This window comes from Carlito syrichta, unplaced genomic scaffold, assembly GCF_000164805.1.
Source record: "Carlito syrichta isolate Samal-C Ts95f unplaced genomic scaffold, Tarsius_syrichta-2.0.1 Scaffold314306, whole genome shotgun sequence".
Lineage (NCBI taxonomy): Eukaryota > Metazoa > Chordata > Mammalia > Primates > Tarsiidae > Carlito > Carlito syrichta.
In genome coordinates, this window is record NW_007258402.1 from 315,968 (window position 1) to 332,934 (window position 16,967).

At 49.0% G+C, this 16,967-nt stretch overlaps 1 protein-coding gene across 1 annotated transcript in view; it reads left to right on the forward strand.

The window, feature by feature from the left end:
* Positions 1–13,053, forward strand: part of SLC6A20 (solute carrier family 6 member 20) — a 27,743-nt gene extending 14,690 nt beyond the window's left edge. The window contains exons 9-12 of the mRNA XM_021719207.1: positions 3,150–3,354; positions 5,725–5,884; positions 10,900–11,065; positions 12,814–13,053. Of these exons, the coding sequence (XP_021574882.1) occupies positions 3,150–3,354; positions 5,725–5,884; positions 10,900–11,065; positions 12,814–12,963 (681 nt within the window). The 3' untranslated portion in view covers positions 12,964–13,053. The remainder of the gene's footprint in view (positions 1–3,149; positions 3,355–5,724; positions 5,885–10,899; positions 11,066–12,813) is intronic.
* The last annotated feature ends 3,914 nt before the right edge of the window (positions 13,054–16,967 follow it).

A 16,967-nucleotide genomic window follows, 5' to 3' on the forward strand; every position in this document is an offset into this window, starting at 1 on the left:
TTTTTTTTTTTTTTGAGTTGGATTCTCACTCTGTTGCCTAGGCTGGAGTGCAGTGGCACAATCACGGCCACCGCAGCCTCAACCTACTGGATTCAGGTGATCCTTCTGCCTCAACCTTCCAAGTAGCTAGAACCACAGGTGCGTGCCACCATGCCCAGCTAATTTTTTCTTTTTAAATTCTATTGTAGAGCCGGGCTCGGTGGCTCAGCCTGTAATCCCGCACCTTGGGAGGCTGAGGTGAGTGGATTGCCTGAGCATGCATGTTCAAGAGCCACCTGGGCAACTTGGTGAGACCTCATCGCTACAATAAATTAAAAAAAAAAATTAGCCTGGCATGACAGCACACACCTGTAGTTCCAGCTACTTGGAAGCTGAGGTGAAAGGATCACTGGAGCCCAACAGGTCAAGGCTGCAGTGGCCGGGAGCTGCCACTGCACTCCAGCCTGGGCGACAGAGTGAGACTCCAACTCAAAAAAATAAGATAAAATAAAATAAAATCTATTGTAGAGACAAGGTCTTGCCAAGTTGCCCAGGCTGGTCTTGAATCCCTGGGCTCAGGCAATCCTCTTGATTCTGCCTCCCAAAATGCTGGGATTACAGGCTCTAACCACCGCGCCTGGCCTTCCTTTTTTCTTAATGTATGCACTAGGAGTTCTAGTACACAGAAGTGGGTATATTTGTCTAATTCTTAAATTTGTATAAATACTTTTAGAGAATGATTCTAGATAATACTTTTTGAGGATAAGGAGCAGGAAAGGCGTATGGCTCTGATTGCCAGCAAGATATCTGGAGGTTGGTATTTGGGGTTGACTGGAGATTTTTGGCACTTTGTTTTATAGGTGGAGCTACTCTGGGTCATGACATGGGTGAAGCAACACTTTGTTTCTCTTAGTAGTTCAGCCCCCGCTCCATGCTTACATTGGCCTGTGGCATGACCTTGCCTCCCTGGGCAGGTATCAGACCCTGGGTCCCCCCTCCTCATCCCCCCAGTCTTCAAGGCCTAGATCCTATTCAGAAGACCCATGAGGCCCCTGGGCTTTAGCCTATTCAGGTCCTCACTTCAAGTTTCCTTTCTGGTTCTGGCACTTGGGAGTTTCCTCACTTTCTTTTGAGCTTGACTCCATACCCAAGAATTATGTGGTTGGGTATTAATTTATGTAGACTTTTTTTCTGTTGTTTTTGTTCTTTTTTTTTCCCCTCATTCCACTTTATTCTCTATTATTTGGAATTTAGATACTTGATTTTTCTTCTTGAAATTTTCTTATGAACATTTAACTTAACAAAGTCTAAAGTTAGACAATGTCTTGACTTCCCTCCCAAACAGCACAAGGTCTTTCAAACACTTTCATCTCATCTGTATTAAGTGATTGTTATCTGGTCCTGTCTTTGTAAACCACAAATTAGACACTATTGCTATTTTATGCAGTGTTTGTATTTATCTATGTTTGCAATTTTATCTGTTCATCATTTCGTCTTGCATCCCAGGTGTCTTTAAGGACTTTTCCCTTTAAAATTTCTTTTTTTAGAGCAGGTTTCTCAGATTTTGTTTGTAGGTAAATGTATGTATTCGGTCTCCATTTTTCAAAGACATTTTCCCTCTGAGTAGAAAATTCCAGGTTAGTAGTTATTTTCTCTCAACACTTTGAAGATGTTTGCCTTGGGATTCTGTCTATTGTTGCTGTTGAAATTTTCTCTTACTCTTTGTAAGCAGGCAGTTCTTTCTCTCCTCTCCTGATCTTCTCTTTGTCTTTGTCCTCTGCAGTCTAGGCATGAATGCGTTTTTATTTGTCCAACCTGGGCTCGGGTGAGGTTGGGCTTCCTGGATCTGTGGATCCATATTTCTTATCAGTTTGGGGAAAGTTATATCTATTTTTGCTTAGTTATTGCCTCTTCTTTTGTTTTCCTTCTAGAATTTTGTTTAGAACTATATGAGACCTTTCCATCCTATCCTGCAAGTTTCTTAAGCTCTCTTTTATTTTTCCCATCTTCTGATCCTTTTTGGGTTTTGTTTGTTTCATTATTGATTCATTCCTGGATGCATCTCAGTTCATGAATTCTCTTTTTAGCTGCATCTAATGTGGTATTTAACTGTCAATTAAGCCTTTTAACTCAGTGACTATATTTAAAAATCTTTAGATACTATCTTTTCCAGATTTACTTGTCCATCTCACTAGTTTCTTGTTACATGTTTTTGTAATTTTGTTCTTTGTTTCTTAAACACTTCACACACAACTTCTGGTGGTAGCCATAGACAGGAGAATGAGAGCAGTCCACCTTAGTGGGGAGGAGGTTTCTTTTTGTTTTTGTTTTTGTTTTGAGTCTGTGTCTCACTCCGTCACCCAGGCTGGAATGCAGAAGCATGTTCATGACTCACTGCAGCCTTGACCTCCTGGACTCAGGCAATCCTCCCACCTCAGCCTTCCAAGTGGCTGGGGCTGCCTAATTTTTTTTTTTTTTTTTTTTGTAGAGACGAGGTCTCACTATGTTTCCCAGGCTTGTGTTGAACTCCTGAACTCAAGCCATCCTCCTGCCTTGGTCTCCCAAAGTTTTGGGATTACAGGCATGAGCCCCTGCACCTGGCCTGCCTGTTCTTTTTGCTAGTAGCCATGGAGCAGCTCCAACCCATGACCCTTTCCAACCCCCCCTAGGGGATTTGTCTTTAAGCAGACATTCCAGACTCAATTTCCACAGCTGCATTACGGGTGCAGGGATCTGACCAGGGAGCAGCCCTGCCCTCCTGGTTGCCCGCTAGTCAGGCCAGCTCCCCATCATTCTGGTTCCTGCTGCTGTGGCCCCGCCATCCCCGGTCCTTTCCAGCCTCCACATATCTCAGACCACCTCGGCAGTCGTGATGTTGGAAGCAGAAATTATCAAGCATTTATCCAGAGTTTACATAAATCAGGGCAGGAGACGGGGCTCAGTGTTCCAGGTTGTCTGAAAGTTTTCCACCTACTTCTATACATGAACTCCTGGCAGCCCCCATTTTTATTCAACCCAGCTGAGCCTGGAGGGCTGGTCTGCAGATGGATGCTACAACCTCAGAATGTGGCCAGTTCCAAGGTCCCCTAAATTGCTTAGCACTGTGTTTAAGGAGACGGTAAACCCCTTGGGCGTCAGGCGTCTAACTGGTGTCTTCTCATCCTGAGCAGGCTGTCCAAGGCACTGGCCTGGCTTTCATCGTCTACACTGAGGCCATTAAAAACATGGAGGTGTCCCAGCTGTGGTCGGTGCTCTATTTCTTCATGCTGCTGATGCTGGGCATTGGGAGCATGCTGGGGAACACGGCAGCCATCCTCACCCCTCTGACCGACAGCAAGGTCATTTCCAGACACCTGCCCAAGGAGGCCATCTCAGGTCAGCGGGCCAGCTGGCGGAGTCGGGGCGGGCAGGGGAGGGCCCGGGATGAGGCTGAGCAGGGATGAATGTCTCCGGGGGCCATGCCCTGGCAGAGGTGACCACAGAGGGCTGCAGCAGCCTCACCACAGTCCTGTCACATCTTCTCACAATCTGGGACCCGGCCCATGGGATCCACCCTATGCATTTCATTATCCACATCATGGGGAAGTGAGTGGCCATCCCAAGCATGGAAAAGTTTCCACTTCCCACCCCGGCACTCGAAAGCCCTCCAGGCTGGGAGAACTGCTTTTGTTTTGTTTTTTGGTTTTTTGGGGTTTTTGTTTTTGTTTTTTGAGTTGGAGTCTCACTCAGTTGCCCAGACTGGAGTGCAGTGGCCACTCCCGGCCACTGCAGCCTCAACCTGCTGGGCTCCGGTGATCCTTTTGCCTCAGACTTCCAAGTAGCTGGAACTACAGGCGCGCGCTACCACACCTGGCTGATTTTTTTATTTATTGTAGAGATGAGGTCTCACTGCCCAGGCGGGTCTTGAACCCACGGGCTCAGGCAATTCATTCACTTGGCCTCCCAAAGCAGGGGATTACAGGCTGAGCCACCGAGCCCGGCATTGTCTTGTTTTAATGGAAATACAACTGTAAAGTTCACATTTCTTAATAATGAATTTTACATATGTATCCACCCAGGTAACCACCACCTAAGTCAAGAAATAGGATATTTCCCAGCCCCAGGGAGTGCCTTCACCTCCTTCCCAGCAATATGTACTCCCTGAGGTCACCTCCATTCTGACTTCTACATTTTAGGTTTTCTTTCTTCCTGTTCTTGAAATTCATATGAATGAAGTCATAGTTAGCAAGGACTTTTTTATTTTCAAAGTCAGAGTCTCACTCTGTCACCCAGGCTTGAGTACCATGGCGCTCTCACAGCCACCACAGCCTCGATCTGCTGGGCTCAAGCGATCCTTCTGTCTCAGCCTTCCAAGTAGCTAGAACTACAGGTGTGCGCCACCACACCCAGCTAATTTTCTTTTTTGATTTATTGTAGAGACAAGGTCTGCCAAGTTGCCCAGGCTGGTCTTGAACCCTTGGGCTCAAGCAGTCCTCTCACCTCAGCTTCCCAAAGTGCTGGGATTACAGGTGTGAGACACTGCACCCAGCCAGCATGTACTCTTTATTGTCTTCACTTAGAATCTGTCTGTGAGATTCATCCATGTTGCTGCGAGCAGCAGTCACCCATCGTTTTTCTGTAAGATCACATGCCACACTTTTTTTATCCACGCTGCCGTCGATGGATATTTGGGTTGTTAGGGAATGATCCGGCCTTTCCAGACATCTCTCACGGTTTCACTCTGCCACCCACCGACTCTGTTCTACCAGGGCAGTGTCCTGCAGATGAAGTGGCCAACCACCTCTGCTGGTGATGTCACCTCCCTTCTCCACATCCAGGACAATCAAACTAGCTCCCATCCCTCCTCCTTCAAGCCCTGACCACCCCAGCTGGAGCTGCCCCCTTCTTCAGAGTCCTCCAGCATTTGACGTCCTTCCTTGGGCCTGGTCTCTGTAGCCAACACTATGTGTGCCTGCAGGTCCTTGACCAACTCACCCCCCCTTTCTCCTGTGTGTCCCTGGCAGGATGGCAGTGGAGTTCAGTGGCTGGCAGTGCGTGGTCCAAGAGTGGAAATGGCAGACGGGAGTTTTAGGCTTAAACATCTCATGGGGTGGCTATAGGAGGACCCAAAAAATCCAAGTTCCGGAGGCTGAAGGACCTGTGTGAATTCCGCCTCTGCCTCTTATGTGCTGGGGAATGCTGGGGGAGTTACTCAACATCTCTGAGCCCTGGCTTCCTCATCTGTGAAAGAGGGCTTCTGATTCCCGTCGCAGGGTCTCATGCAGGGCAAGCATCTGGCGTGGAGGAGGATCTGGGTTAACGTTCGTTTCTTCCCCCCTTTCTGGGGGATGCCATTTCCCTCTAGGAGGTCCCAATGGGGGCACTCCATATTCAAGCTCCTCTTCTGATTCACTTCCCATGTGCCTGGGGCTGAGTTGTTGGGGTGGACAGCCCCACGGCCTGGGTGGACTCCTGGGACCACAGTGCCCACTGCTTCCATCATGCCTTGGAGCTGGATGCCCCACCCTTGCAGAGAATTAACATCAGTGACTCCTGCCAATATGCTTTGGGACACCTCTCTGCCCCCCCCCCGCTGCCAACACACACGCAAATACCTTCAGAGAGGCCAAACCATGCAATCTCTTCTTACCCCGGGGATGGACCAGTTGGCCCAAGTCCCCTTAGGGGTTCCCGCTGCCCCCTTGAGAATGGGTGAGCAGGTAGTGGAGCGCGAGGTGGGCGAGCAGCTGGTCTTGTGGCCCCCAGGTCTGGTGTGCCTCATCAACTGTGCCATCGGCATGGTGTTCACCATGGAGGCCGGGAACTACTGGTTTGACATCTTCAATGACTACGCAGCCACGCTGTCTCTGCTGCTCATCGTTCTGGTTGAGACAGTCGCCGTGTGTTACGTGTACGGGCTGAGGAGGTGAGGAGACCTAGCCCCCAGGTGCCCAGGGTGGGGAAGACACAGCCAACGAGGCCACCCCCCACAAGAAAAATAACTGCTTCTCAATGTGCACTTCACTTCTTTAAGCCTGGGATCATTATTCCAAGTTTAATCTTTACCCTCAGATCTCAGCGAGTTCCCTGCCTCGCCTCCACCCTCAGTCTGCCTTCTGCCAGAATCGTCTCTCTCTGTCTTCTGCATTTTTGCTTTGTATTACAGGATGTTTGCTGGTTGACCCTGCTGGACCCCCACTGCTTACAGGGGCAGGGAATTGTGCCTCCAGGCACTAGGTACTCTGATCATTGGCCAACATCAGTATTTTTCAAGAACCCTGACCAAAGTCCAGTTGATAAGACAGAAAATTTGGCAAATTCAAAAAATGCAGTCAGTCAAGTTCTCAATCCCAGGCGCACAGCAGTGCCGGGATGTTTGAATTCTCCCCGGGGTGATGGAATGTCCAGCTGGAGTCAAGACCACTGGTCAAGGGCAGCTTTCAAAGTTGAGTGTGCATCAGAGCCCCGGGGGCTGGTAAAACATGACAACGTGAAGGGTCTCACACCTAGAGGCTCTGACTAGGCAGGTCCAGGCAAGGTCCCAGAAGTCACATTTCTAACAAGTTCCCAGGTGAGTCTGGGGACCCTACTTTGAGAACCACTGGTCTAAATGTTCCAGTCTGAGTAAATGCTCGGCTGCTATCTCTCAACACCAATAAATCGAGAGTTAGGGAACTGGCAGAAAGACGTTTATCTCTGAATTCAGAATTCAGGGAGACAGAACCTGGCTCCTGGCATTTCTGGAACTGGTCTGCTTGCCCCTCAGCTTCCACGGTCCGTTTTTATAAGTTTAGGGTTGCTGGTACCTACCCGTTGGCTAAGTGACTGGCAGAGCATTGTATAGGACTTAAGTTACAGCCACATTTTGTGACTAGTAACATTTATGGTCCGCATTTCCTGGCCCCGGCTACCAAAAGGTAGCTCACAGTGTTATCAGTAGCACCAAACCAAAGAGTTGATCAAGCTCACCATAGAGTAAGGGAGTTAACAGAGCCTATTACAAAGTAAAACATTATTCACTACAACATAATGTTGATTGGTAGCTATAATACGCAAAAAGTTATATAAATTACAAGGCTTGCAATTACATGGGTGCTATATTTTTCTTTTCTTTTCTTTTTTGAGTCAAAGTCTCACTCTGTCACCCAAGCTGGAGTGCAGTGGCACTCTCATGGCCACCCCGGGGTCAACCTGCTGGACTCAGGTGATCCTTCCACCTCAGCCTTCCAAGTAACCGAAACTATAGGCACCTGCCACCACACCCGGCTAATATTTTGATATATTGTAGAGACGAAGTCTCACTGGGTTGCCCAGGCTGGTCTTGAACACCTGGGCTCAGGCAAGCCTCTCGCCTCAGCCTCCCAAGGTGCTGGGATTACAGGCTTGAGTCACTGCGCCGGGCATTTTTTTTTTTTAAATGAGGAAGCAGGATTTATTGAGAGGACAGAAAAGTTCCCACAGTGGGAGGGGACCCGGAAGGATTGCCATATATTTTTCAAATCTTTGACTACTAATAAAAGGGAGGGAATAGGAATTCATTTTTCTCAGTTGAGTGAGCAGAGTCTGACGGGGGCTAAGGGTCCTTTGAAGTGACTCATGGGGAATGTATAGGAGATAAGGGAACACACTTTTCTGTGTCAGTTCTCAGGAATGTAGATACGTGCAGGCCCGCTCGATCGCTTGTGAGGCCTCTCTTTAAGGGTTGTGGCAATATGGATAGACGATAATGGGTTTCTGTATCATAAAGAGCTTTGACCAGGTGTGGTCCAGAGCAGCAGGATCTTTCAGGACTGTGGATCCTGCACTTCAACAAGTCCTGGGGTCCGAGGCACAGCACAGTTGGGCAGCGCTGCACACATATGAGCCAGGATAGGGGAGATGGGCACCGTGCTGAATTGTTTTCCTGCCCTTTTCCCCGGTCTTTTCTGATCCTCTGAGCAGTCTGGGCTGGGGAGGAAGTCAGTGGCAGCACTGTGGGAGACAGGAATCCCCCGAGCGGTGCTTATCACTGTGTCCCTGGAAGCGCCAGGGTCCCATGTCGTGCTGAGGGATCCTCCGTGATCCATTCTTCTCTGCGTGGCAGGCTAGGTCATGGCCGGAGCCGCAGAGGACAAAGTTTTCACCAAGACAGCCATGAGTTAAGAAAGGCAGATTTATTAAAGGGAAGATAACGTCGTGAAGGGCACAACAGGCCAAACAGCAGAATGTCTGCTGTCTCTGCAAAGAGGCAAGAAACCAGAGGGTTGTTTTTTTTTATAAGCAAGGCACAGTGTGGGCCAGGGAACTGTCTTTGGGGGAGGTCTGCAAAAGGACATTTCCAGAGGTTTATGAAGCAGCTGATTGATGGTGATATTTTGTTTCTTTCAGATAAAGTTAGTTAACAGCAATAAGTAGCTAACAACAAATTGTTTACTAATTTTTGTTCACTGCAAATATTTTATAGGTGGCCAATCAGCTTTTTACAACTCTTTGCTTTTATCAGTAAGTTTCTTTGTGACATTTGTAAAACTCATCCTGAGTTTTCCTTCCTCAGTTTCCCCAACTGCTGCTGGCCTAATCGGGCCTCCTATTCCTCCACGCATTCATTTTAGGGCATCACCAAACATAGCCAAATCGATGGCTTTCCCGCAGGACTTCTCAGAGTCTTGAAGACAACTGTGGATCTCAAAGAGGGAGTTATAACTGCAGCGTTTCCAGAATTTGCTTGGTCAAGGACCGCCTTTTCATCCCCCTACGCCCCTCCCCCAGCTATTAACATTTTGGGGACCCTAGGGTTAGGGTGGCCAACTCCCCCTGTTTCCCCAGGACTGAGGGGTTTCCTGGGACATGGCATTTTCAGTGCTAAAGCCCGGAAAATCCCTGTAAAGAGGGACACATTGGTCACCCAGGAAAAACCCATCTAGAGGGAGAGTTTGGTCACTGGCGAGGGTGTTTCAGGATAAAGAGAGAAGGCTGGGGAGAGAGGAACAGAACCGAAGGCCCACTGGAAGTCACTGGAGACGGGCGGTGCAAGTTACTGAAACGGGGGTGGTGGGAAGTGATGGGGGACGGATAGTGGGAAACACCGGCTCTGGAGGTTTTGTAGGCTTGATGGCCCGAGTCCTTCTGCTTGCTTGAGGGGACACCGCCATCTAGTGGCCATCTGGCAACAGTGTCCTGTTGTTGGTTTTTCTGCAGCCAACTTTATCCAGGAAATTGGGGGCGGGCTTGTGAGGCGGGGAGGAAGGGACAAGAGGACCTTAACATGTCTGACTTGTGTAGTTTTTTTGGGTGGTGGGGGCTTTTTTTGTTTGTTTTGCTTTTGAGTCGGGAGTCTCACTCTGTCACCCAGGCTGGAGTGCAGTGGCATACTCATGGTTCACTGCAGCCTCGACCTCCTGGGCTCAGGTGATACTTCTGTCTCAGTCTCCCGAGCTGCTGGGACTACAGACACGTGCCACCACACCTGGCTAATTTTTTTTTTTTTTTTTTTTGTAGAAAGCTCTCATTATGTTGCTCAGGCTGGTCTCAAATTCTTGGGCTCTGCCTCTGCCTCCTAAAGTGCTGGGATTACAGGTGTGAGCCACCATGTCCAACCTGACCATGTAGTTTTAAAGCCCCAGGTTCTCATGTTACAGACACAAGCCTCCATGGCCTAGAGGCCAGCTAAGTCAGCAGCAGCAAGGAGCAGGTCTTCACACAGCGAATGTCGCCTGGATTCCCAGGACACACAACAGGTCCAGGGAGGAAGGTGCTGAGACTGTAGTTGGTGACAATCACACCCTGCCCCACCCCAAGCACGCTGCCAAGGCTCCTTTCCCACTGGAGGGAGCAGTTTTGTTTTGTTTTTCAGTTGCAGTCTCACTCTGTCGCCCAGCCTGGAATGCAGTAGCATGGTCACGATCACGCCAGCATTGACCTGCTGGGCTCCGGCGATCCTTCCACCTCAGCCTTCCAAGTAGCCAGAACTACAGGCGTGTGCTACCACGCCCGGCTAAGTTTTGACTTATTGTAGAGATGAGGTCTCGCCAAGTTCCCCGGGCTGGTCTTGAACCTGCGGGCTCAGGCAATCCACTCACCTCGGCCTCCCAAAGTGCTGGGAATACAGGCTGAGCCACCGAGCCCGGCCTTGATAGAGCAGTTTTAAAGGCTGTGGACTGGAGGCAGGAGGCCAATCCATATTCTGGGCCTGATCTGCCACTCCCTGGGTGTCCTCACAACCTTGGGCCTCTGTCCCTCTCCTGTGAAATGGGGAGATTGACTGGGTCAGTGTCTCCCAAAATGCCTAAAACACTTCATACTTGCATGTGTGTGCGTTCAGAAAATACGTCAAGAGCCTGTCAAGTTTATGATAAAATGGATGCTATTGTGCTGTCACTCAATTTAGAGAAAAGAGTCAACGTAAAGAAGAGAAAACACCCTGCAGACACGATGGACATGGTGCCAGTGGTCTGTGGGCAGCTGCCTTAGGTCTTCCCACTTGGGTTGCTCTAGACCAGCCCCAACAGGCAGGGCTATGGTCCTTGCAGCCCGAGGTCTGGCTCTCCCTCCAGCCCAGAAAAGCTGCTCTAGCTTCAAGGGACCAAGCAGCTCTGTTCTGCATTGCTTCTGATGGGCAGGGAGGTCGCTGATAGATAGCACGGTGAGAGGGGTGGGCAAGGTCCCTGTCATTGAGGACTGGCCTGACTGTCCCTCTGCTGCCTGTTCCCACCGTTCTGGGAGCCGCCCTCTGGTCTATATCGCCAGACGTCCACTTATCTGTGGGGTAGTTGTTTGGTCACCCTCCCAGGCGGCTTCAGCCCTTCTCCTCTCCCCACCCAGCAGTCCTCTCCCCAGCAGGTGTCAGAGAGGGGCCCAGCGGTCGTGCTCAAACTCAGCGTCGCCAGAACCGAATGAGCAGCTGCACCCCTCACCTTCGGCAGCAGGGACAACCCAGACCTTCTCTCTTTGTTTTCCAAATAGATTTGAAAGTGACCTGAAGGCAATGACCGGCCGAGCTCTCAGCTGGTACTGGAAGGTCATGTGGGCCGGCGTGAGCCCGCTGCTGATCGTCAGCCTCTTTCTCTTCTACCTGAGCGACTACATCCTCACGGGCACCCTGCAGTACCAAGCCTGGGACGCCTCCCAGGTATCTGCTGTCCCTGCAGGGCTGGCACGGGGTCCCCCAAGGTCACTCTTGAGCACGAGCCTTTCGTGTTCTGAGACCGAGGACCTGTTTCCATGGTGTGGGTAGGTTATTTGCCACAACAGGGAAACTTCTCGTTTTATACGTCTGTTTGGGATGGCAGAGCTTTTAAGCATGCGTTGCAGGGATGAGAGAGGAAAGTCCCCCTCCAGAGCATCCCGGCGGGCCTTTTCCCTGGGAGCTGAGAAAAAGTCCCCAGAGAAAGTGCTGCTTCTGCCTCTTGGGCAGCTCACCCCTCTGTGGCCACCAAAGTGGACAGCACTGATCCAGAACCAACCTACCTTCTTTCCTTCCTTCCTTCCTTTTCTTTCTCTCTTTCTCTCTTTCTTTCTTTCTTTCTTTCTTTCTCTCTCTCTCTCTCTCTCTTTCTTTCTTTCTTTCTTTCTTTCTTTTTTTGAGGTGGATTCTCTCACTCCATTGCCCAGGCTGGAGTGCAGTGGCACGCTCACAGCCACCCCAGCGTCGACCTGCTGGGCTCCGGCGATCCTTCCACCTCAGCCTTCCAAGTAGCCGGAACTACAGGCGCACACTACCACGCCCGGCTAATTTTTTTAATTTATTGTAGAGACGAGGTCTCGCCATGTTGCCCGAGCTGGTCTCAAACCCACGGACTCGGGCAATCCGCTCGTCTCAGCTTCCCAAAGTGCTGGCATGACAGGTTGAGCCACCAAGCCCAGCCCCTTCCCTTCCTTTCTCCTCTCTCCCTTCCTCCTTTTTTGTTTTGAGTTGGAGTCTTAGTCTGTCACCCAGACTGGAGTGTAGTGGCACGCTCACAACTTCCGCAGCCTCGACCTGCTAGGCTCAGGCAATCCTTCTGCTTCAGCTTTCCAAGTAGCTGGAACTACAGGTGCCACCATGCCCGGCTAATCGTTTGATTTATTGTAGAGATGGGGTCTCAACAAGTTGCCCAGACTTGTCTCAAACCTGTGGTGGGTTCAGGTAATCTTCTCACCTCTGCCTCCCAAAGTGCTGGGATTACAGGCGTGAGCCACCACGCCCAGCCAGAACATTTCTACCATTGCAGGACATTCTGTTCTGGACTCAAGGTAGACTCCTGTGTGTAGGTAACCCTGAAGGGTGCCTTGAATGTAGGGTTCTTGATTCCTCTTGAGTTTATTCTTTTTTTTTTTTTTTAAGTTGGAGTCTCACTCCTCGCCCAGGCTGGAGGGCAGTGGCACATTCACAGCCACTGCAGCCTTGACCTGCTGGGCTCAAGTGATCCTTCCACCTCAGCCTTCCAAGTAGCTGGAACAACAAGCACGCGCCACCATGCCCAGCTAATTTCTTGATTTATTGTAGAGACAAGGTCTTTCCAAGTTGCCCAGGTTGGTTTCGAACCAGCAGGCTCAGGCAATCTTCTCTCCTAGGCCTCCCAAAGTGCTGGGATTATAGTCATGGGCCACCGCGCACAGCCGCATTTATTCTGGACAGGCAGCTCCAAACAATAGCTCCCCATACACGTTGAAGTAGGTACTGTTATTCCTAGTTTACAGAAGAGAAAGATGAGGGTAGTTAGTCTCCCCAGTATACCTGCTAGGGAACTGCAGAGCCAGTGGCCTGGATGTGAGGATGCCAGTCCCCCAGGCCCTGGGCCCAGACCCCAGCCTGTGCACCACGGTTGGGAGCCCTAGGCCTGGGTGGCAGGACTCTTGGGAGGTTCTTTCTATTGACACTTGGGTTTCTCCTTCCAGGGCCAGCTTGTGACCAAGGATTACCCCGCATATGCACTGGCTGTCATTGCGTTGCTCGTGGCCTCCTCCGCCATGTGCATCCCACTGGTGGCCCTGGGGACTTTCGTCTCGCGCCGCCTCAAGAAAGGAGACACAGCCCCCGTGGCCTGAGATCTGGGCTCCCCAGCCGCTCACTGTGTTCCAGCCACTATTGACAGGCTAAACCTCCTCGGCTGCTTTTTAAAATATCTCAGCCAGAAGTACTCAGCCTGGCTACTTCCTGAGTCTCCGAAGAAGAATTAGGAAGGTGTGGAGGAAGAAGACTCCCTCGGGAGAAAGCACACACCCTCCACGAAGCTGCCCTTCCTCCCCTCTGCCTGCCTCAAGGGGCCTGCGTGCTGCCTCCTAGGGAGGGTGGCTGTTAAGGCTGGTCTGGGAGATCACTGCGTCCTTGATTCTAGGAAAGTCCAAAATGAGGGTGCGTGGTGAGCTGAAATTTGACTATTATTCTTATGGGACAAATAGGCAATTTTGTTTTTTGCTGAAGAGACACCAGCGTATAAGAGGACAATCATTTTTAGATCCGTTTGAGAAGTGGTTTGAAGTGCCTGAGATGACACACTTGAATGTCACTGGTGTGAAATTCATTTTCTTCTTTTCTTGAATCAGTGAATATTCAGTTTCTGCGTTCTCTTTCCACCCTTTAGATGCTCATAGGATTGACTGGCCAGAAAGAAAGAAGACCCGAGGGAGTTCCCTTTCTCTTATCTAAGGTCCCTCACAATGGGCCAGTACCAATCCTCTCTACAAAAACTGCCTCCACTGCAGTTTGCAACCCCAGACCACAAGAGGAGTCTGTGCAGACAACCCTGCTGTGGTGTCTCCGTGTGGTAGAAAAGGTGTCAGATGCCACTGTGAGGATGGAAGTGAGTCTAACTTTCCCATAGACTTAATATCATATTTGGACATCATGACCAACTCTGTCAAGACCACAGACATCACTTACAATCATTTTTAAATTATTTATCTGTACATAATTTTTCTAAAATGTATATAATTCAGAGCATCTTGTAACTAAAGACACACCATATTTATAATATAGCGTAGTCCACTGTGCTAATTTGTCCTTTGTTTTTTTTTTTTTTGAGTTGGAGTCTCATTCTGTCACCCAGGCTGGAGGTCAGTGGCACGCTCTTGGCCACCGTAGCCTCGACCTGCTGGGCTCCAGCAATCCTTCCGCCTCAGCCTTCCAAGTAGCTGGAACTACAGGCGCGCACTACCATGCCCAGCTAATTGATTTATTGTAGAGATGAGGTCTCACCAAGTTGCCCAGACTGGTCTCAAACCCACGGGCTCAGGCAATCCTCTCACCTCAGCCTCCAAAGTGCTGGGATTATAGGCGTGAGCCACCACACATGGCCTTTTTTTTTTTAACTGCAATAAAGTAGGTCAAGTTTACCCCTAAAGTGAGAGGGGGTCCCTTCCTGCTCTAACCCTCAGTGCTTCACTGAGATCACAGAATTCAGGAGAGTTTCTTTGGGAGTGATCTTTCAGGAAAGAAGTCTTTGTGCAGACATTGTTGAAGACAAACACTCACTTGGGACATCGGCCAGAGAAGCCTTTTTCTTTTTGTTCATGCTGTAAACGTTCCTATGCAAAACGGGGCATTAGAAAGGTCTTCTGCCGTCTTGAGTTGCCATCTTATCAATACTTCCGGCTTCACCCGGTGTCCAGTTATAAAAAGATCACTTGGCATTCACTTGTATGAACCAACATTTATTTACCCCAAATATTTGGTCTTCTCATCAGATGAATTTTTAGTGTCGAAAAACCTGACATCAAAGCTTGAAGAGAGGACACACTTGTGGCAAACACAGCACAATCACACTCAGGATCATGGTCACAACCTGGGGCCACCCCCTCCTAGGGTCAGTCATCAGTCAGGGTGCGTAACCCCTGAGCCCCAGGTGTCCTCACGAGTGAAGAGACAAGTGTCCCAGATCATTACTTTATTCAGTGTCTCCCACCTCGCCACCCCTTCTAACAACCTGAGAACATTTAAAGCTCCGATGCCCAGGCCATGCCCTGAGACCACCCAACAGACCTTCTGGAAGTAGGCCCTGGGCCTCAGTAGTTTTTATTTTTATCTTTATTTTTGTCACCTAGGCTGGAATGCAGTGGCAGGCTTACAGCCACCACAGCCTCAACCTTCTGGGCTCAAGAGATCCTTCCGCCTCAGCCCTCCAAGTAGCTGGAATTACAGGCATGCACCATCACGCCAGGCAAATGTTTTGATTTATTGTAGAGATGAGGATTTGCCATGTTGCTCAGGCTGGTCTCAAACCCTGGGCTCAGGCAATCCTCCTCTGCCTCCCAAAGCACTGGGATTATAGGTGTGAGCCACCCACCTGGTGCAGTTTTTAAAACTCCCCAGGTGACTCTGATGTGCAGCCAAATCTGAGAGCCAGGCTCCACTTAGGAAAGAAGGAAAATGGATCATATGCTTAGGAATATTTACATCAAAAGGACTTAAAAGTCTGAAAGCACTTTTGAGTATTTCCAATTATATGGAAAACTCACTGATTTTTGTTTTTTTGTTTTTTTTTTTGAGTTGGAGTCTCACTCTGTTGCCCAGGCTAGAGTGCAGTGGCATACTTACAGCCACAGCAGCCTCAACCTGCTGGGCTCAGGTGATCCTTCCATCTCAGCCTTCCAAGTAGCCAGGACTACAAGCACACGCTACCACACCTAGCAAATTTTTTTTTTTCTTTTGGATTTATTGTAGACACGAGGTCTCACCATGTTGCCCAGGCTGGTCTCGAACCCGCAGGCTCAGGCAATCCTCTCACCTCGGCCTCCCAAGGTCACTGTTATGTAATAATTTTTGCTCATGGAAATCAGATGGATGAAGTGCCACTATTACAGAATGTGTTCCAGATGAAAATGTCTCGTGTTTAAGTTTTAGTCTGATTTCTGGGAACTTCATGAAGAGCAGAACATTCTTCAGTAACCCCCTTGAGCCAGGAATAAATCCTGTCTCAAAAAAATTCCTTGCTATCTCCTAGGCACTGCACAAGAATGGGCATTTTGACATTTGCTGGGGAGCAAAAGGGACATTCCATCCCTGTATCCATCCCTGGCATCATGGCCAGGTTGTAGACTCTGGCAGGCTTTCTGTTTTTACCGGAAACATAACCCTTGACTTAGCTCTAAGAAATCAAGTAGGGAAATATTTGGGTTTTTTAAAGCAATTGTTATAGTAAATAAAACCCTAAGCAAGTATATCTATAGTTTTGGTTTGGTTTTTTTTGGCTTTTTTTTTTCTGGCTGCAGTTTATAGACCTCTTTCAACATAAGATTTTCCTGCATTCTATAAACACACAAGCTGATTTTGAAAAAAATGGAAAGTAAAGGGGGAAATCTTTTTTTTTTCCTATCACCTTTTTCCTTGTTTACCTCCTCTTGTGACCAGTGAAACCACACCAATGCAGTGGTCTACACACGAGATGAGAGTTAGATTCTGTAAGAACAATTCGAGAAAACATTTTTCTAATTTGTAGGACTTAAAGCAGAATGCCAGCTCTTCCAATTTGCTGTGGAATCTCTGCAACCCCTCTAAGATTGTCCTGGGCACTCTGCCCATTGCTCAGCACCTCTTTGGCCAGGGCCGTGCAAATCCACAGTGGGTCTAAATGTGACCTTAGAACCTCGCCTGAAGGGGACAAGTGTATAGACTATTGTGTTCGATTTTTGTGTGAGTTTGTTTACATAGGAAATGTGTGACTATTTTCATTCTACAGATAGAAAGGTTGAGGCAGGGAATTAACTAACCCATGATTTTCTACCCTATTATCAGTCAGGGGAAGAAAAAAAAATTACAGATTTACACATCATTTTCCAAGGCAAAAAGTGCCTGTACAAACAGGAAATTCTTTTTTTGTTGTTTGTTGAGTTTTGTTTGAGTTGCAGTCTCACTGTCGCCCAGGTTGGAATGCAGTGGCATGCTCACGGCCATTGCAGCCTCAACCTGCTGAGCTCAGGCGATCCTTCCACCTCACCCTTCCAAGTAGCCAGAATTATGGGCACGTGCCACCATGCCCAGCTAATTTTTTGATTTGTAGAGATGAGGTCTCACCAAGTTGCTCAGGCTGGTCTTGAACCCCTGGACTCAGGCA